Source organism: Bubalus bubalis, chromosome 4, assembly GCF_019923935.1.
Source record: "Bubalus bubalis isolate 160015118507 breed Murrah chromosome 4, NDDB_SH_1, whole genome shotgun sequence".
Classification (NCBI taxonomy): Eukaryota; Metazoa; Chordata; class Mammalia; order Artiodactyla; family Bovidae; genus Bubalus; species Bubalus bubalis.
The window spans coordinates 35,347,411-35,366,332 of NC_059160.1; the positions used below are offsets into that span (position 1 = coordinate 35,347,411).

Genomic DNA, 18,922 nt, shown 5'->3' on the forward strand with positions numbered 1-18,922 from the left:
GAAGGAAAGTTATGACCAACCTAGATAGCATATTCAAAAGCAGAGAAGTTACTTTGCCAACAAAGGTCAGTCTAGTCAAGGCTATGGTTTTTCCTGTGGTCATGTATGGATGTGAGAGTTGGACTGTGAAGAAGGCTGAGCGCCAAAGAATTGATGCTTTTGAACTGTGGTATTGGAGAAGACTCTTGAGAGTCCTTTGAACTGCAAGGAGATCCAACCAGTCCATTCTGAAGGAGATCAGCCCTGGGATTTCTTTGGAGGGAATGATGCTGAAGCTGAAACTCCAGTACATTGGCCACCTCATGTGAAGAGCTGACTCATTGGAAAAGACTCTGATGCTGGGAGAGATTGGGGGCAGGAGGAGAAGGGGACGACAGAAGTTGAGATGGCTGGATGGCATCACTGACTCGATGGACTTGGGTCTGAGTGAACTCCGGGAGTTTGTGATGGACAGGGAGGCCTGGCATTCTGCGATTCACGGGGTCGCAGAGTCGGACACGACTGAGCGACTGAACTGAACTGAACTGATGGGTATATACTACATTTTAAGAATCCATTCATCTGTTGATGAACATAACTTGTTTTCATCTTTTATTACTTATGAATAGTCTGCTATTAATACTGGTATACAAGTATATGTTTGAGTTCCTTGGAATGTGACTTTTTTGGCAAAACTATTATGTAAAGTTTAAAAATAAAATAAAATTTAAAAAAAAATAAAAATAAAGTATTTTTAGCCCTTGATATTTGGATATAATAAACAAAACTCAGTGGTCACCACTAATGGGGTTTGGGGGTTATTTTACATTTCTTCACTTTCTTTCACTTCCACTTTACATTTCTTTAGTTTTTTCAAACAGAGTATATTTGGGGAAAATCCTCACTTTTCTTGCTCTTTCTCACATTTCAAGACTGTATCTGCCCCATCTTCTGCATGTGTTATATAAATAAACAAAAATTAAAATACATTAAGCTGGGCTATGAGGCATAGACAGGATTTGTTCTCAGAAATAGAAGCAATCATACCTTCTGCCTATGAAGAGAGGGTCAACATTAAAAATGAACAAGTTCATTAGTTTTTCAACTTGTATACTCTTAATAAGTATAGAATAAGATCACTAAAGAATAAGAAGTGAGAATTGTGTAAAAAAAAAAAAAGTAGCTCCATCAGATTACTTAATAAAAACACTCCTGGTATTTCCTATCTATGGGATTTTGTACCTAGTGTCACAAGGTAGAAGAGATTATTTTGGCTGAATCTGAGTTACGTGCAGGCAGGTTTAAAAACTCCCAACTAGTTATCCCATAGAAACATCCTCTATTACTTCTGGACATTAGGAAGCCAGATTAAAACATGCTTTAGGGAGATAGATTCCAAGTGTAGAAAATCACACAGACCACAAGATTTGGAATTCCTAAAACATGTGCTTTTGGAAAATGCATCTGCAGAAATGGCAGAAGTGGTTGACCTAACATCTGGGCAGGGTATAAAAGACTGAAATTAATGATTGGGAAACTTCATGTGCATAAAATGGAAATGGTGATGGTTTTGCTTTTGACCAGTATTTTTCTTTGTAACAGCCTGGACAACAAATGTTTCAATTTGTGCACAAACTCTTATCTCCCTTCTTTAACAAATGGTATGAGGAAAGTCCTGAGGAATTATCTTTTCTAAAGGAAACCATGTTCTTGCTTGCTGCTGGCTTCCTCTCCTTTCCCGTGTGGAAGGCAGGCTGCATCATGTTAGGCATCCTTGTGTTGTTCTCCAGACTAGAATATTATCATCCTGAACAAAAGATAAAATGGAAACGCATGGTGAGATATAATATAGACTGTAAACATGTTGAAATTGTCAGAGCAATATAAAGTAGAAATGATCAAGTTCTTCATATTCCTCTTAAATGAAGACATGGAAACAGCAGATCTAGAACAGACTCATGGATGGGGGACAATAACAGGAAGAAGTTATTTGCTGATGCCTTACCTTTTGCCAGGGTAAAAGGAGAATTCACTTTTCTCTCATTCTAACTCAACTTGGTAATTTGTGTGCTTATTCAGGTTACAGTTCTTATGCTGAGTCATGACTCCTAAGCAGTGTAGCTACTTCACTACCTGATCATGGATACTATTTCTTTCTGGTCTTAACTATGAAAATCCCAATGATTCTGAGACAACCAGCTTAATAACTCATTCCTAAACTTTCACCCCTCCATTTCCTTCTTGGTGGTACTTAAGTAGTATCTGATTAGCTTTTCCACTAAATAGCTAAGATATGCCCCAGATTTACAACATACCAGGTAACACACATAAAAAAGAAGAGAAAGTTTTGTTTCTCTGTTGCAACTGCTTGAGTCTTATCTAGGAGTCTTAGCAGGAGACTTCTCAGTCTGAGATATTTATATTTTCCTTCCTCTGAGGAAATGGAGCGAAGACACCTCACCTACGTGTAGTTTCCTCTAACCTATGGAGTATCTCTGATCCAGCATGGAGAAGAGTCTAAACTGTAGGTGGTTTTACTTCTCTCATACAACCTTGCTGTGGCACAGGAAGGTGTGGCTGGGAACACAGAGAACAGGGTAGCTGACAGACTTGAAAGAAAGGAGGTTATGAGAAACAAATATTCTTGAAATTTCAACTGACTGAAGAATTTTGCAAAGAGTCCACCTTGAGCACTGAGAGGAGAAAGACATAGATGGAAGAAACATACAACAAAATCTACATAGAAAATGCTGACATCAGAAAATTTAATCACTAGACTTTCAAAACTCCCTTCATAAATGGAAAGGACCTAATAGAATCAGAAGAGATTAAGAAAAGGCAGAAAGAATACACAGAAGAATTGTACAAAAAAAGCTCTTAATGACCCAGTTAACCAGGATGTTGTGGTCACTCACCTGACAGAGCCAGACATCCTGGAATGTGAAGTCAAGTGGGCCATAGGAAGCATTACTATGAACAAAGATAGTGGAGGTGATGAAATTCCAGCTGAGCTATTTCAAATCCTAAAAGATGATGCTGTGAAAGTGCTGCACTCAACATGTCAGCAAATTTGGAAAACTCAGCAGTGGGCACAGGACTGGAAAAGTCAGTTTTCATTCCAATCCCAAAGAGAGGAAATGCCAAAGAATGTTCAAATTACTGTACAATTGCACTCATTTTACATGGTTGCAAGATTATGCTCAAAACCCTTCAAGCTAGGCTTCAGCAATATGTGAACTGAGAACTTCCAGAGGTACAAGCTGGATTTAGAAAAGGCAAAGGAAAAATGGATCAAGTTGCCAACATATGCTGGATCATAGAAAAAGCAAGGGAATTCCAAAAATATCTACTTCTGCTTCACTGACTACGCTAAAGCCTTTGACTGCATGGATCACAACAAACTGTGAAATATTCTTAAAGAGATGGGAATATCAGACCACATTCCCTGCCTCCTGAGAAACCTGTTTGCAGGACAAGAAGCAAGAGTTAGAATCAGACATGGAACAACTGACTGATTCAACGTTGGGGAAGGAGTATGTCAAGGCTGTACGTTTGTCACCCTGCTTATTTAACTTATATACAGAGTACATTATATGAAATGCTGGGCTGGATGACTCACAAGCTGGAATCAAGATTGCTGGGAGAAATATCAACAACCTCAGATATGCAGATGATACCACTTCAGTGGCAGAAAGTGAAGAGGAACTAGAGAGCTTCTTGATGAAGGTCAAAGAGGAGAGTGGAAAAAGCTGACTTACAACTCAACATTCAAAAAATTAAGTTCATGGCATCCAGTCCTATCACTTCATGGCAAATAGTTGAGGAAAAAGTAGCAACAGTGTCAGATTTCATTTTCTTGGGCTCCAAAGTCAATGCAGACATTGACTGCAGCCACATAATTAAAATTCACTTGCTCCTTGGAAGAATAGCTATGATAAACCTAGACAATGTACAATGTATTAAAAAACAGAGACATCACTTTGCCAACAAAGGTCCAAATAGTCCAAGCTATGGTTTTTCCAGTAGTCAACTATGGATGTGACAGTTGGACCATAAAGAAGGTTGAGTGCCAAAGAACTGATGCTTTTGAACTGTGGTGCTGGAGAAGACTCTTGAAGGGTCCTTTAGACAGCAAGTAGATCAAACCACTCAGTCCTAAAGGAAATCAACTCTGAATATTCATTGGAAGGACTGGTGCTGAAGCTGAAGCTCCAATACTTTGGCCACCTGATGCAAAGAGCCAACTCATTGGAAAAGACCCTAATGCTGGGAAAGATTGAGTGTAGGAGGAGAAGGGGATAATAGAGGATGAGATGGTTGGATGGCATCACTGACTTAATGGACATGAATTTTAGTAAACTCCAGGAGATGGTGAAGGACGGGGAAGCCTGGCGTGCTGTAGTTCATGGGGTCATAAAGAGTTGGACATGATTGAATGACTAACACACATATTCACAAGTTCTTGTCAGGGTCCCAAGGAAGGTTCAGAGGAGGACAAGAAGGACATCCCATGTTTGAGCTGTCCAGTTTGGGCCATTTAGAACAGTAAGTGGTGTGTGAACACAGACCAGTTCATGGAAGGACTCTATCAGTACTACTTTTTTAGGAGCCCTGATACAACAGTGGTGATGGGCAGGGAGGCCTGGCGTGCTGCAATTCATGGGGTCGTAGAGTCGGACACGACTGAGTGACTGAACTGAACTGAATACAAGAGTGCCTTACAAGTGTAAGAACTTTAGCCAATTATGAACTTAGTATGCCATGTTTGCAATTTTGCTGCTCTCCTCCCAGGTCCTAAGCAATTGCATACTCTCTCCCTCTCTTTCTCTCTCTCTCTCTTTTTTTGCAATGGCATACTCTTGAGGACAGTACTGATGAAATGTAACAAGTTCCACTTCTGCCCTTGATCTGTCTTCCTTCTTTCTCCATTCTAGATTCCTCAGTGTCTCATGGCAAGTCTGAGAGTTCATGGGGCAGGTGGCAGACAGAGACATGACTTGGCCTTGCCAAAGTTCTCTACTCTAACCTGTGAGGCGTTCTATTTCTGCAGCCTTCTGTGGCATCATCCATCTGCATGGCCCATTAGTCAGACAGTAGAACTCTCACATGTTCCTTGCAAAGAACTGAGCAAAGAGCTTCTGGGAGCTGTGACTCCAAGTGTAGGGCATGGATTTATTCGGTTGTAGCATAGAAATGTGGTTAGTGTAAAAATGTAATTAGCAGTCAGAGATGCTGGAGATTGAACTTTGATTTTCTGTGTTTGTAACTGACATTCTTCAATTAGCAGTTTTGGAAATAAGACTTGAATCTTTTTTGGTGTAAGGAGATGTCTTAAGAGTCTCATGGTAGCAAATTGCTTTTTTCATATGAATGAATATGTCTTTTTCTAGTCCTACTTCTAAACTTGGGGTGTTTTTGCCTTTCAGACAAGTGGGTGGGGTGCAATCAGACAAAGACAGATGAGGTAAAATTTTGCTCCCACTAAAAGCTTCAGAAAATATTCTGAGAGCACATTAATGACCCATCCTAAAGATGTCACCAGTTGGGGATGGAGGCTCTGAGAAAACAAAAGAAAGGCATCTCAAGAAAACTAGGACTTTTCAAAACAGAGTAGGTACAAAAAAACTCAGAGCTACCAAAGAACTTCCCACAGAGAGGCTCAGAGAACATGGTAGTTAAGCAGAATAATGACTGAAGAAGACCAACAAAGGTTAAAAACTTTTGCCAAAATTATGTTATTCTATATCTCATGAGAGGATTTAGAACAGGTTTTTCCAACCAAAACCGACTAGAACAAAGTCCTGTTTTTGTTTTTAATATAATGTCCCTATTCCAACTCATCTGCACTTTCAGTATACAGTGCAATTGTCTTCTGGTTACAGGAAGTGAAGGGTAATTGAAGTATAGACGTGCTGGTTCCTAATGCCTGTGGCAGATTTCAGATCCCATCCTCTGCATTTCAATGACCCCCCTGCTCAGGGCTATGCCAACTGGAAGAAACGGATCCCAGTGTAGATAGACTAGAAGTCTAGAAGACTTCCGGGGGTGGAAATTATATCAGTGAGGGCCAAGGCTGGATTCTCCAGTTCTTTGCAATGAAAAAATCCTTAATTTTGGCCTTGTGGTTGATTACTAGGTGAATTTTGATAAACTTGTCTCCACAGACTTCCGTTTCTTTCACTCTAGAATGAAGTAGCTAAAATAAATTCTTTTACAGCCCTGATGTTTTATGAGAAGTGTCTGAGAAGACCACTTCCCAGAAGAATAGGAAGAGGCAGCCATCAAGTTTTTAAGAGGTTGGAAGCTCAAGGATAATGAGGCTATAGAAATGGAAAGAGTGGACTTGTGTAAGAGTAGGTAACATTCAGAAAAATAGAAGATGATCAGGAAAAACCGAGGCAGGGACAAACTGAAAGAAACTAACAGCTGAGCAACCAGAGAAAACTCAGCAGGTTGGTACATAGACATGGGTGGCTAGTGGGACCATGAAAGGCCAGCAGGCTGTGTAGGGTAGTAGTGTTAAGTCATTTTTGTCAGCAGAGTCTAGAATATTAGCAATTTAGGGATCCAGTGCCTGTAGCTTTATTCTGAAATCAAGGAGTAAACACAAAGCTTCATCAGAAAAAAAGATCAATAAGACATATAAGTAGATCAGTCATGGACTAGGGCAATACAGGAGTCAACTAAAGAAGGATACTGACCAAAAAGATTCCTTGACCCCAAATTGTCTTGTCATCAGCTCTTGGGACAAGAGTTTAAACACAACCACTTACAAAACAGAAAGTCATTGTAGATATCACTTAGATGTAAATATCAGCATGAAAAAGATGAGGCAAGGTAGGAAGTGACTGGTTAAACAATGCAAAGTCATTTATCAACTAAATAGCACAGGCCAGAGCTCCTACTCTTTCATCTCCATTTAAAAGATATACAACTACACAGCTTCCACAGTCTCCTTAACCAGAATAAGTTTGTTATACTATTAATACTTTGTTGCTCATAGGAACTAAAATGTACTGGTATAGCTGCAAAATGGTTTTTAAAGTTTGGAAAGGACTTTATTCTCTCTTTAGCAATGAATGAGAATGGAGGTTTCTCCTTATCCTTGCCAACACTGGCTGTTATTATTTTTTTTAATGTTTGAGGTTTTAAAACTTTTTTGAATTTATTTTTATTTGGAGGACAATTGCTTTACAAGTGTTGGTTTCTTCTGTACAACAACATGAATCAGTCATAAATATACATATATTCTCTCCCTCTTGAACCTCCCTCCCACCCACACCACCATCCCATCCCTCTAGGTTGTCACAGAGCATTTCTGTAAGTATTCTAACTGACTCTGAATTTCAGTCACTCTTACTTACCCATCAACAAGGATAGGATGAGGATATAAAAGGTAGAATGAGGGAAAAAAGTAAAGATGTGCTATTTCTTTGTTTCCCATTCTTAGAAAGTTTATCATACAACAGAGATGACAAAAATTGATGGCTCCAAAAGCAACATAAATATTTAACAGAAAATTAATCATTACAGATATATGAAAAAATTCCATGATCTGATGGCTTCTAAAGATGTATCTACAAATTATTTTAGCTTTCTTTTTCTGCAAAGAAGGCAAATTTGCAATATCTCTATACACTCACCTTTAGATGTTGAATTGACTGCCTATTGCTTTCGTAACTCAGACGTCCTGTTTTTTCTTGATCTCTGCAAACCCCAAAAAAGGCTCGAGGTTAGGCAGATGGGCAAGATCCTATATGCTGAGCATTATTTTTTCCACATTTAAATAAACCCTGGAATAAACTAACAACCAAAGGATTATTTTCATTTGAAGAAAAAAATCTAAGGTATAAGGACAATATTTAATAGTAACTTGAATCAAAGTGTTTAAATACCACTGGAAAAGTATTATTTGATTGGTAAGTCCAAACTTTGAGTCATTTTAAAAGGGAACATAAATTTCAAGATATAATTAAAACTTTGAGAGAAAAAATATCTGGAAGATGTATTTTTAAAAACTGAGGTTGCAGAATAATCTTACCAGCCTGTAAAATTCCTCAAATGCTTTCTACAATTCCAGCAGCCACAATGATGCAGTAGCCAGTGAAGGGAGGTTCAGGAATAAGGTTGCATCAGGAGAGAGCTATTAATACAAGGAGATGTGTGGACAGAAGCAGACACGACCTAGCCTGCCAATTTAGGTGGCTCTATGCTGGTGATGAATGAGTTGACTATTCATCACCAGGGTAGGGTGGTGGCCTCCCTCACTTCCATCTATTTGGGCAGGGACTGAAAGTCACTTTGTTGAAATATAATTCCTACATAGAAAAAACCAAGTGTATCAAACTGAAATAGTACTGGATGGATGATCCCAAGTATAAATTACTTCTAGCCCAGAGATGAAATGTTGTTTTATTCTTATAAAACAAGAGAGGAAAGAAAAATAATATTTTAGGTGCAGATAACAATGCACTCCTCTGGAAAAGACCACTCTAGGGAAGCTGCTCAGTCATGCCTATCTCTTTTCCTTCTCTGTGAGTTCAGAAGAATTGTCAAGTGAATTGCTAGTATTTGGTAGCCCACAAGTGTGGCCAAGAGGAGATATCTACCCTATGTCCAAGGTCAGGGGCAACGGCCGAGAGGAGCTACCCCACGTGCAAGGTAAGGAGCAGAGGCTGCACTTTGCTGGAGCAGCCATGAAGAGACACCCCACATCCAAGGTAAGAGAAACCCAAGTAAGACGTTATGTGCTGAGAGAGGGCAGCAGAGGGCAGACAGACTGAAACCACAATCACAGACAACAGGTTAATCTGATCACGTGGACCATAGCCTTGTCTAACTCAGTGAAACTAAGGCATGCCATGTGGGGCCACCCAAGATGAACGGGTCATGGTGGAGATGTCTGACAGAATGTGGTCCACTGGAGAAGGGAATGGCAAACCACTTCAGTATTCTTGCCTTGAGAACCCCATGAACAGTATGAAAAGTCCAAAAGATAGGATACTGAAAGATGAACTCCCCATGTCAGTAGGTGCCCAATATGCTATTAGAAATCAATGCCTAGATGTCCATCAACAGATGAATGGATAAGAAAGCTGTGGTACATATACACAATGGAGTATTACTCAGCCATTAAAAAGAATACATTTGAATCAGTTCGAATGAGGTGGATGAAACTGGAGCCTATTATACAGAGTGAAGTAAGCCAGAAAGAAAAACACCAATACAGTATACTAACACATATATATGGAATTTAGAAAGATGGTAACAATAACCCTGTGTACGAGACAGCAAAAGAGACACTGATGTATAGAACAGTCTTTTGGACTCTGTGGGAGAGGGAGAGGGTGGGAAGATTTGGGAGAATGGTATTGAAACATGTAAAATATCATGTATGAAATGAGTTGCCAGTCCAGGTTCGATGCACGATACTGGATGCTTGGGGCTGGTGCACTGGGACGACCCAGAGGGATGGAATGGGGAGGGAGGAGGGAGGAGGGTTCAGGATGGGGAACACATGTATACCTGTGGTGGATTCATTTTGATATTTGGCAAAACTAATACAATTATGTAAAGTTTAAAAATAAAATTAAATTAAATTAAAAAAAAAGAAATTAATGGAGAAATAACTCCAGAAAGAATGAAGAGATGGAGCCAAAGCAAAAACAACACCCAGTTATGGATGGGACTGGTGATAGAAGCAAGGTTCGCTGCTTAAAGAGCAATATTGCATAGGAACCTGGAATGTTAGGTCCATGAATCAAGGCAAATTGGAAGTGGTCAAACAGGAGATGGCAAGAGTGAACATTGACATTCCAGGACAATACTTCAGCCACCTGATGTGGAGAGCTGACTCATTTGAAAAGACCCTGATGCTGGAAAGATTGAGGGCAGGAGGAGAAGGGGACAACATAGGATGAGATGATTGGATGGCATCACCAACACAATGGACATGGGTTTGGGAGTTGGTGATGGACAGGGAGGCCTGGCATGCTGTGGTTCATGGGGTCGCAAAGAGTCGGACATGACTGAGCGACTGAACTGATCTGAACTGAACTGAACTGATTACAAAGTGTGAAAATGTGATGTGCAAGAAAGAATAACAAAAACACAGGGTGTTGCTGGTTAACACAGTGATTCTCTTAGCCACTAATAGGTTTCTAAATCTAATGAATCAGGATGCTGTTTGGCACATCATAGTGTTAACTTTCTGAACAGTGAGTTATGGACCTGGAATATAAACAGGCTTCTAAGATATTTTCCTTACACAGGCAATTGTTTAGACAGAACAATCTAGCCATCGCTACTAATCTTCTGGAGCAATTTGTTGGCGTGAAACACTCTTGTAAATATTTTATGTGTGTCCTTCCAGAATGACGAGCCTGAAGATGAAGGCTTTGAATTGCACCCCAAAAGCTTGTTATTCAGCAGACTATTGTATTTTAGAGCTGCAAACACTTACAGAAAATTCCCATCTATAATGTCTTGAATTTTAATGATGGGATTATTACTGGTAGTGCTTTCATTTCAGAGTGTGATGGTGGTAATTTCTTGGGTTATTTGATCCTGAAATATTTAGCACCTAGTAACTTTAATCTGAATATTTTGACTTCCGAAAATAGTATTTTTACTTTTCTGAAGCAAGGGGTCATTAATGATGTATTTTTATAAATTAGATTATAATCTTTCATAACTTTAAAACACTTCTGTTTTATAATGTTGAAATGTTTTGAAATACAAGATCTAGTCATGAAGTTACCCAATCATTTTATCATTAGGGCTAATATCTTGGAATTCTTTATATGGTCATTAAACAAACCTGTATTTCAGCTGTAAGAAGAGATGCATAAATGGTTCTCTCCTTTCTATTTTTTAAAAGAAACTCCTACAGAAGTTATAGTGATATTACAATCTAAATCTTCTGAAATCACGCAGAAGAGAAAAATAATTTCTTTTAAACATATGATTTAATATAATTTTTCTTATAAGAGCTCCTCCTTTTCTTGATGCTATTATTCAATAATAAAAAATGAACAGAAAGCTTTGGCATTTTGTAATATTCTTACAAGCAATTATTTTCTACTCAGTCTGATTTTAAAAGGTCCAACTAATTGGCCTTCTATACTCCACATGACAGTCAAGTTTTGTTTTAAAATTTCTGTGTATCAATTATAGTAATACTGTTGACTAATACTGCCATCTGTATATATTTATAGACACACACACACACATATATATGTATACATATATACATATATATGATATTAACTGAAAATATGGCCATTCATAGAAAAGTGACATTTGACATTCTAAATTCTTAATCTGATAAATGTAAATAATGCAATATAAGTCTAAACAGTAGTAACCAGAACAGACACTAATATGGAGGATGCATTTTTTTCCCTTTGTTACCATTACGGATTGGAAGTATATTCTTATGGGAGAAAAACACTTTGATCTCAGGACAGATAAAGCTGAATTTATTGAACTGTAATGAGTCAGAAATGGCCCACAGTCTAAACTAAAGTAAAATTCCAAGAATGTGATCTAAATATAGAGCTTACACTGATGAAATTTTAACTGTTTCATTCCTGCGTAATCTATGTTCTGGTTTCATCTGTTTTTTAATTGATTTTTAAAGTGTGGCTTTGTAAGCCTCAGAAATCAAGGAACGCTATTGTCATTCTTACTATAATAATGGGCTTCCTTGGTGGCTCAGTGGCAAAGAATCCACCTGCAATGCTGGAGACGAAAGTTCAGTCCCTGGGTTGGGAAGATCACCTGAGAAGGAAATGGCAACCCACTCCAGTATTCTTGCCTGGGAAACCCCATGGACAGAGGAGCCTGGTGGGCTACAGTCCATGGGGTTGCCAAAGAGTAGGGCATGACTTAGCAACAAAACAACACTATAACAACATTGGTATGGAAGATGGTAGCAGCTGTTGAGTCCCCAGTTAAAATGAACGCACTGCAATGTGCAATATGGATCACAGATGGTAGGTAAATGCATTAGTGAGCAAATAAAGTGGGCTAGCAGAAGCACACGCTGGAATCAAGATTGCTGGGGGAAATCTCAATAACCTCAGATATGCAGATGACACCACCCTTATGGCAGAAAGTGAAGAGGAACTACAAAGCCTCTTGATGAAAGTGAAAGAGGAGAGTGAAAAAGTTGGCTTAAAGCTCAACATTCAGAAAACAAAGATCATGGCATCCAGTCCCATCACTTCATGGGAAATAGATGGGGAAACAGTGGAAACAGTGTCAGACTTTATTTTTTTGGGCTCCAAAATCACTGCAGATGGTGACTGCAGCCATGAAATTAAAAGATGCTTACTCCTTGGAAGGAAAGTTATGACCAACCTAGACAGCATATTCAAAAGCAGAGACATTACTTTGCCAACAAAGCTTCGTCTAGTCAAGGCTATGGTTTTTCCAGTGGTCATGTATGGATGTGAGAGTTGGACTGTGAAGAAGGCTGAGCACCGAAGAATTGATGCTTTTGACCTGTGGTGTTGGAGAAGACTCTTGAGAGTCCCTTGGACTGCAAGGAGATCCAACCAGTCCATTCTGAAGGAGATCAGCCCTGGGATTTCTTTGGAAGGAATGATGCTAAAGCTGAAACTCCAGTACTTTGGCCACCTCATGCGAAGTGTTGACTCATTGGAAAAGACTCTGATGCTGGGAGGGATTGGGGGCAGGAGGAGAAGGGGACGACAGAGGATGAGATGGCTGGATGGCATCACTGACTCGATGGACGTGAGTCTGGGTGAACTCTGGGAGTTGGTGATGGACAGGGAGGCCTGGTGTGCTGCAGTTCATGGGGTCGCAAAGAGCCGGACGTGACTGAGCAACTGAACTGAACTGAAAATGCCTCAAACAGTACACACACCCACACTGTTAGCTTGTAGCAGTGTCTGTAGGATATTCTCTTCCAATTAGTTTCTGCTATTTGAGTTAACAGAAGAAAGTTGATCAAGTTGTCCATAGTCTGTTGGCTCTTCTCAGCAAGATGAAAGCACACACTTGGTCTGGGAACAATGGTGGCAGCACAATGCAAACACATGTGCTTTCTTGAAGGGCCTTTAATGTTTCCAAGAATGAGTCTGTTATGCTGTAGTCAGTGCTCTGATAGCTCCAAGTGCATACTGCTGCTGCTGCTGCTAAGTCACTTCAGTCGTGTCCAACTCTGTGCGACCCCAGAGACGGCAGCCCACCAGGCTCCCACGTCCCTGGGATTCTCCAGGCAAGAACACTGGAGTGGGTTGCCATTGCCTTCTCCAATGCATGAAAGTGAAAATGAAAGGGAAGTCGCTTAGTCGTGTTCGACTCTTCGCGACCCCATGGACTGCAGCCTACCAGGCTCCTCCGTCCATGGGATTTTCCAGGCAAGAGTGCTGGAGTGGGGTGCCAAGTGCATACTACATTCTATCAAAAATGTTTTACTTGTTTTATTTTTTCAAATTCTTATTGTGGATAATTCCAAACATGCAGGAAATATGAAGGAATAACACAAGCACATCTGTATACCTGTCACCCAGATTCAATAATTAATAGTTTGGCACATTTGCATTATCTATCCATGCTTATGTCACACCAAACCACTAGGAATCAAGCAAAGATTCTGTATTTGATCTAAGAACAATCAATATGACTGCAACACAATAAACACAGCTAAGGAAAGAACAAAGATTTGTCAAATCTAATCATTCTATATTCAAATTTACCTAATTATCTTAAAATGTGTTATCTAGCTGAGAATTTTGCTTTGCTTTCTTTCTGGCCAATAGTCTATTAAGTAAAACTAAATGGTAGTGACCCCATGTGGGCCATCAGGTTCAGACATCATAATGGCCTACACAAGATGGTTTCTCTCTCACTTAGTCTGGAGATGTGCCAACAGGCGTTCAGGATGGCGTTTGCATCCTCAACACATGGCTTCATCCCTAGGTTGAACTATGGCAGCTCCACTCTGTAATCATGGTACAGAGGTGACAAGGAGGAGCGCACTGTCCAAGGCCATGATCCAGATGCTGTGTACACAACTTCTGTTCATGTTCCGTCCTACAGAATGTAGACACATTGTCCTGCCTAGCTGCAGAGACTGAGAAAAACAGGCTTTATTCTTGGTGGCCATGAGTTTAGGTTTCCCTGGACCTATGGGTCTTGTGTCTAAAGGAACAATAGTTTAGGGGCAGTAATTAGCCATCTTTGCCATGAGTGTTTCCGGAAATAACTGAGCTCTGATGAACCATCGTAAGACTAATACATTGCAATATACTGATATGCTTAGATATGTTTCAGGTAAGACTATTTTTCTCTTACACTAAATGTGCCTCATATTATTAATATTCAAAGTGAATATTACTTTGAATATTAATAAATGATCTATAATTTTAGGTTTTCTTTCTCCTTCCTAGACAAGATATAAGCTGTCAGGGTTCATTACTGTAACTATGCTTCCTTTCCTTTCTAATATGCCGTTTTTGGTTATCAAGCTTCTAAAAATAAACTTTTATTTAAGGATAACTTACTTGCAGAGAAGTTCACAAGTCGTAACTGCACAGCATGATAAAAGCAGTGATTCATGTAAACACCACTCAGATCAAGAATCAGAACATTGTTAGTATTCTAGAAGCAGTTTTGTTTAAGTGTCAAGTACTATTTCCTTTTTTCTTCCAGAGATAATGTTATTATGACCTTTAACACCATGGTTTAATTTTCATGTTTTTGAATTTTATATAAATGAAATCATATTTTGCATGTTCCTTTCAGACTGGCATCTTTTGTTCAATATCATGCTTATATAATTCATTGGTATTATTGCATATAACAGTAGTTCATTTTCATTGCTGATGGGATTGTATTAATATATCATAATTAATCCATGATATTCTTAATGAACAACTGTATTGCTTCTCAGTTCAGTTCAGTCACTCAGTCGTGTCCAATTCTTTGTGACCCCATGGACTGCAGCACACCAAGCTTCTCTGTCCATCACCAACTTCCGGAGTTTACTCAAACTCATGTCCATTGAGTCAGTGATGCCATCCAACCAACTCATCCTCTGTTGTCCCCTTCTCCTCCCACCTTCAATCTTTCCTAGCATCAGGGTCTTTTCTAATGAGCCAGTTCTTTGCATCAGGTGGCCAAAGTATGGGAGTTTCAGCTTCAGCATCAGTCATTCCAATGAATATTCATGACTGATTTCCTTTAGGATTGACTGGTTTGATCTCCAAGTATTGCTCCTAATTTTTGCCTATTACAAAAAGAGTTGCTGTGATTATTATCGTCTTTGTCATTTGGTCCACATATGTGTCTATTTGTTAGGCATATATGATTCCTGGGACTAAAACTGATGAATTATGGGATATTTGTTAATTTATTTTTCTTGTCTTATTGCACTCAGACTTCCAGTACAATGCTGAGTGGGAATTGTAATAATGAAAATTCTTACCTTGAGCTGGATCTCAAGGGGAAAACTTCAATTACTTTACCATTTAGTATGATAGGAATTTTGTAGACATAAAAGAAAGTATATAATTTTATTTTTTATTTTGTTAATTAATTTTCAAAGTTTGAATCAACTTTGCATTCTTAAAATAAACTTTATGATATAATCCCCAAATAACCCACATATCAAAGATAATCACACTGAAAATTAGGATATATTTTGAACTGAATGATAATGAAAGTATGGCATACATCATGCCAGAAACACAACATTTCATATACTATTCTTTTAGTGTTTATGCAAAATTCCAACATGCATAATTGGTTTACTAAAGTCTAATATAAATGGATATTTTTACAACTTACTGAACAAATCATGACGTTTGGAGTACTTTAACTCCATTTTCTCCACTCCTAATTTTTGTGCTATTGATGTTGTTATTTGGGTTAAGTAGTATCCCTCCAAATGTATATGTATATGTATATGTATATGTATATGTATATGTCCTAACCTCTTGACTGAAGTCGTGAATGTAACTTAATTTGAAAATTGAGTCTTTGCAGATGTAATCAAGTTAAGAAGAATTTCTAGTAGATTAGAGTGGGCCCTAATTCAATGACTGATGTCCTTATAAGAAGAAGAAAATATGGATACAGATGCACAGATTGTGCAAAGATGGAGGCAGAGGTTAGAGTGATGCAATCCATGAGACAAGGAACACCAAGGAATGCTGGCAACCATCAGAAGGTAGGAAGAGGCAAGGAAGATAATCCCCTAAGGCCTGCAGAAATAGCGTGACCCTGCTGAAAACCTGATTTCAGACTGCTAGTCTCGAGAACGGTGAGAGAATAGATGTGTTTTAAGCCGCCGAGTTTGTAGTACTTTGTACGGTAGCCTTGGGAAACTAACACAGCTGTCACGTATTTAAATTCTCTATTTTACCCCCACAAGGCAATCTTAGTATAATTCTGTGCAGTGAATATGCATTTATGTTGAACCATGTTTTGACTCTGTATTTTTTTCACTTCTTCCAGCATCTCTGTGCATCCTTCTAGGATCATTCTCTTTCCAGCTGAAGTATTTTCTTAATGTGGTCTGTGGTTGATGAATTCTCTGTTTCTGTTGGCCTGAGAATGTCTTTGTTTCATCTCATATTTTGAAGTTGATTTTTAATTGGTATAGAACTCTAGGATAATAGTTCTTTTAAAAGTTTTTTAGCTTTTTATTTTATATTGGAGTATAGTGATTAATAATGCTGCGACAGTTTGAGGCACACAGCAGAGTGACGCAGCCGTGCACTCACATGTATCTTTCTATGTTAGGGCAGGAGTTCTTTTAGCACATTAGCACACTGAAGATATCATTCCCTAGTCTTCAGATTTCCAGTATTTGGTTTGTAAAGTTTTATTATAATATAGAGCTACCTTTGAATTTGTGCTGCTTAGAATTTATTTTTCGTGATTCTGTGGCTTGATGTCTTTCATCAGTTTTTGAGACTTTTGTCATTATTTCTTTAATTATAACTCTTGCCTCAAACTTACTCTCCTGTCCTTTTGGGACTCAAATTACAACTCTTGTCCCGTCTCTTTTTCAAACCTGCTTTGTTCTTCTTTTCCTTATTTTTCCTCCTCTATTCTTTCCTTCCTTCCTTCTTTCCTCCTAGATTTTGGAATATTTTCCACTCCACTTCATTTTCAACACTGCTTCTAAAATTCTTTTTTTTGCTGTCTCGCATACAAAAAAAATGAATAAATAAAATAAATAAAATTCTCTTTTAAAATGCAGATAAAACTCTAAAAGATTTGTCTTTAAAAACCTTCAGTGTCACCTACTCTGTCCTTCATCAACATGCATTAAACAATTACTATATGTCATGTGCCGTATTTAGTGTTGTTTATGTAAATTAAAATATTTCAATTATACAATATATTTTATGAATTAATGTATTTGCAATTTTCTCAACTGAAGTCAAAGAAAACCTCTTAAAATTCTGATGTATATCTGTTAATAGCGAAAATTTAATGAATAGAAAATTTTAAAGGTATGTAATGAACAGACACGCTGAAAACATTAAAGCAATTGTCTTTTAAAATTATCGTTACATGGGACTTCCCTGGTGGTCCAGTGGTTAAGAATCCACCTGCCAGTGCAGGGGACACCGGTTTGAACCCTGATCTGGAAAGATCCCACATGTTGCAGAGCAACTAAGTCTGTAAGCCACAACTACTGAGCCTGTGCTCTAGGGCCTGTGAGCTGCAACTGTTGAGCCTATGCACCCTAAAGTCCATACTCTGCAACAAGAGAAGCCACTGCAGTGAGAGAAGCCACACAACGAGAAGACCTCACACTGCAACAAAACGTAGCCTCCACTGGCCACAACTAGAAAACACCCCAGTGCAGCAACAAAGACCCAGCACAGTAAAAAATATAAATAAATTTTTAAAATTATCACTTTATAATATACAAATACAGTGCAATTTATGTTGAACAAAAAATTTACTGAATAATCAATGTAAGTTGCCATCACTATAGAAAGGTGTATCAAGAAAATTTGAAGTCAAATTTCTTTGGTAAACCAGTTGTTGAGAATAAGTGAAGGCTATCAATAATTGGAGAAAAACATGAAGATACTTCTTAAAATCTCAAGTCTAAGTCATAAAGTCCTAAAAATGTGTATCTATAAAATATATATGTATATTAAATGTATATATATATATACACACACATATAACTTATTGCTGAAAAAGCTTTTTAAATTTCATATCCAAGTCTCATACTTTATAGATGAAGCAACTCAGGCACAAAGACATAGGATACTTAATTTTATGAAATGAAATATATTTAGGAATTTACAGAATATCCATCATTCCACTTCTAAAAGGCATTATTTTGGGGGGTGCTATTTCTAGCATGCGTTAGCATACTAGCATGGTGGTTTTCATACTAAGTGTACAGAATCCTGTGATTCCAAATAAGTGCCTCAGAGGTCACAGGGAAGAAGGAGAGAAGAAAATGGATGGGACTTTCTGGTGGTGCAGAGGATAAGAATCCACCTGCCAATGCAGGGGACATGGGTTCGATCCCTGGTCCAGGAAGATCCGACATGCCACAGGGCAACTAAGCCCATGCACCACAACTACTGAGCCCAAGCACCCTAGAGCCTGAGTTCTGCAACAAGAGAAGCCATTGCAATGAGAAGCCCGAGCACAACAATTAGAGAGTTGCCCCCATTCACTGAAACTAGAGAAAGCCTGTGCATGGCAGCTAAGACCCAGCACAGCCAAAATTAATATAAATGAGTAAATGAAAGAAGAAGATAGCTGTAGTGGGTAGTGGGAATCACTTTTCTTCAACTTGGATGGGTCTGTTTTCATCCATTTCATATATTGGGATTCTGCCCAAGATTTCACTTAAAAAAGCATCTTTCTGCTAAATATGTTTATAAATAATTTTAACTTCTCCAGGATTTCGCTACTATATGAAAGCTTA

The 18,922-nt window shown here is 38.5% G+C and overlaps 1 protein-coding gene across 2 annotated transcripts in view; it reads right to left on the minus strand.

Moving 5' to 3' along the window:
* Positions 1–723: 723 nt before the first annotated feature.
* LMNTD1 (lamin tail domain containing 1) overlaps positions 724–18,922 on the minus strand; it is a 505,938-nt gene continuing 487,739 nt past the window's right edge. For both annotated transcript variants that reach the window (XM_025283405.3, XM_045165327.1), the window contains 2 exons: positions 7,623–7,686; positions 724–1,786 (listed from right to left, as the gene is read on the minus strand). In XM_025283405.3, the coding sequence (XP_025139190.2) occupies positions 7,645–7,686 (42 nt within the window). In that variant the 3' untranslated portion in view covers positions 724–1,786; positions 7,623–7,644. The remainder of the gene's footprint in view (positions 1,787–7,622; positions 7,687–18,922) is intronic.